The sequence below is a fragment of the Myotis davidii genome, unplaced genomic scaffold (assembly GCF_000327345.1).
Source record: "Myotis davidii unplaced genomic scaffold, ASM32734v1 scaffold514, whole genome shotgun sequence".
NCBI lineage: Eukaryota > Metazoa > Chordata > Mammalia > Chiroptera > Vespertilionidae > Myotis > Myotis davidii.
This window is the reverse complement of record NW_006286236.1, coordinates 328,319-330,928: the sequence shown is the minus strand read 5'-3', so window position 1 is coordinate 330,928 and position 2,610 is coordinate 328,319. Positions and strand designations below refer to the sequence as shown.

The window sequence follows — 2,610 nt, the reverse complement described above, 5'->3', positions numbered from 1 at the left end:
CCCCGCCCCCTCCCCCTCCCCTCGAGGCCCTGAGACCAGCCCTAGCCCAGCTTGCTCCAAGGGTCCCTCTGGTGAGAGATGGGACAGGGACTCCAGATCAGGGTTCAGGGAGTGGGATGCCTTTGGCCTCTGGAAGGCTGGGCCAGGGGAGTGGGTGGGTGGGCCCTGAAGGTGTGTGGGGCTGGGGGCAGGTGCAGAGTTGGGGTGGGGATAGAACTGCTTTTGAGGGTGAAGAGCAGGCTCCCCCAGCATGGAGGCTCCCTGGATGGTTGGGGACACTGAGCTCAAACCTTCCCTGTGCCCTCTGCCCAGCGGTCAGTGGGGTGTGAATCAGTAAGGAAATGGCAGGGGGTTCGGAGGGAGGGCACCAGCCAGAGGAGAGGGAAGGTTCCAACACTGCATTCCAGTGTCCCTCCCTAGTTCCTCCCAGCACCCTAACCTTGATAGGAACCTAACCTTGAGCCCACCAGACACCAGCCCATTCTGTCACCACCTCCAGGCCCACCCCAGCCTCGCCCAGACCTCGCTCTGTTTAGGCTCTCTCCTGACCCCAAGCCCCTCCTGCCCCACCACGTAAAACCCTCCCTGCCCTCCCCCATGGCCCACAGCCCTTAATGGTGAACCCCATCTCCTCTGTACCTTCACTTCACCTCTGTCCTCTGGGTCTCCAAGCTGCTCCCCCCCAAACCAGAAACCCCCACCTGGGGGGCTCCCAGGGTGGGACACTGGCTGCTGCTCCAATTGCTCCTCCTGGCAGGGAAAGGGCCTGGGGGGGCCAGCCTGTGACCCCCTTTTAGTCTCTTGGCTCTAGATATTCTCTCCAGACAGGTCAGCTACATACAGCCAGCACCACGTGACCGCATCTCACGTCCTTTCCCAGGGGGGCACGGGTTAGCATGATTGTCGGAGCCACTTAGGAGCCAGGTCCTGGATGCTGGTGTGTCTACCCCAGCTCCCTTCCAGCACCCGATATAGTCGTCTGTCTGTCTGTGTCTCTCTCTCTTCAGGGTTAGGGCCCCTGCCCTCCAGTTTTGCCTCCCTAATCACCCCACTTCCTGCTGCCTGCTGGCCTGGGAGTCATGAATCTGGGGCGGGGACCTCAGGAGGAGCCAGTCTAGTCCAACGTCCCTCAAGATCCCACCCAGGTCCAGGTAGCCCGCCCACATGTTGGCAGTCTTTCTCTTTGCCACTGTTCTGCCCCTTCCTACCCCCGGGCCTGGGTCCTGAGCAAGCAGCGCCTGTTTTCCTGATTGCCCCACCCCAGGCTGGCGCTTGGGGGCACCCTGGGCCCCGGTGCGCACACTGTGAGTGGTGGCCAGGAATGGGTCCTCTTGAGGGAGCCTAAGCCCAGGGTTCTGGGCTGGGGAGCAGGGACAGGGCAATGGAGGCCCCGTCTTAAACCCTTGGTGGTGGAGTGCTTGGAGCAGTGGGGGCCGTTCTTGCTCCAATGCCCTTACTGTGGTCTGTTCACTGTCCCCACAGCCTGCTCCGTCTGCCTGTCTGTCTCCCTCCTGCTTGTCTGTCTCTCACTGGCTCTTTTCCGTCCCCTGGCACCGACGGTCCTGGCCCGGGCTGAGCCCTCCGTGGGTGTGGGTGGACCTTGGGCTGAGAGGGGTCAGGGAGCACCAGGCCATCAGCAAACACATAGATAAGGACAGGGCCGGGCCAGATGGGAATCCCTCTGGGAGGCCCTCCTGCTTCTTCCACCACCTAAGCCTGTGGCCGTTGGGACCTGGTCTCCACTGGGCGAGGGGCAGGCCAGGGGCACAGCAGCAGGAGGGCAGCAATTCCTCCAACAAGGCCCAAACCACTGCGCTCCTCTGCCCCACCCCACACCCTCCTGAGCACACCTCAGAGTGACACGGTGACCCCCCCTGTCGCCAGGGTCCGTGTGGGGAAGACCACTGGGTGGAGAGTCAGGAACGGAGGTTCTGGCCCTGGCTCCCGGGCTCTGCCCCTAGCTGTTAGGTGGCCTTTGCGGTCCTTTGCCTTTCGGGGCTATTGAGTGGGCAGTCTACTGGGAAACCAGGTGACCTCGGCAGGCTCAGGCTCGCACCTCCGGGGCCCCTGTTCTCTCTGTGAGCTCCCAGGACTGGGTGGGTGGGGGTGGGGGTTGCCTTTCTCCACATGGCCGGGGGTTGGCGGACTTCCTCCTTGGGGGATGCTGTCCCCACAGAGGTCTGGTTGATCCCTGGGAGCCTGGGAGTCTGAGGGCCCCGGGCGGGAAGGGGCCAAGGTTTCCTCCGGGCCAGGCTCGCAGCTCCAGCCTCGGGTGGAGGGACAGGAGGTTACTCATCGCTGGGTGGGGCCCTGGAAAGGAAGATGGCGCCGAACTGGGAGAGGGAGGGAGACAAGCCTGGAAGCTTTGGGACGGGTGGGAGGCGCTGCTTTCTGTGTGACCCCTTCCCGGAGGAAGAACCCCCAGACTGAAGGAGGGTGGGGTCCGGAAGGCACAGTGAGGGCCGCTAGGACGGGCCAGGATCCTGGCCGCAGATTTCTCCATTCCTCCCTCTTCCAAAGGCTCCTGTCCGACCCCTTGCTTCCCTGAACTTTCACCTCTTCTGCATGGCTGCCTCAGTTTCCCTGCCTCTCCAGGCAGGCCCTCAATTC

At 63.2% G+C, this 2,610-nt stretch overlaps 1 protein-coding gene across 1 annotated transcript in view; it reads right to left on the bottom strand.

Annotated features, from left to right (window-relative positions):
• SOX10 (SRY-box 10) overlaps positions 1-1,166 on the bottom strand; it is an 8,177-nt gene extending 7,011 nt beyond the window's left edge. Inside the window, exon 1 of the mRNA XM_015559830.1 lies at positions 1,142-1,166. Within this exon, the coding sequence (XP_015415316.1) occupies positions 1,142-1,166 (25 nt within the window). The remainder of the gene's footprint in view (positions 1-1,141) is intronic.
• Between the last annotated feature and the right edge of the window lie 1,444 nt (positions 1,167-2,610).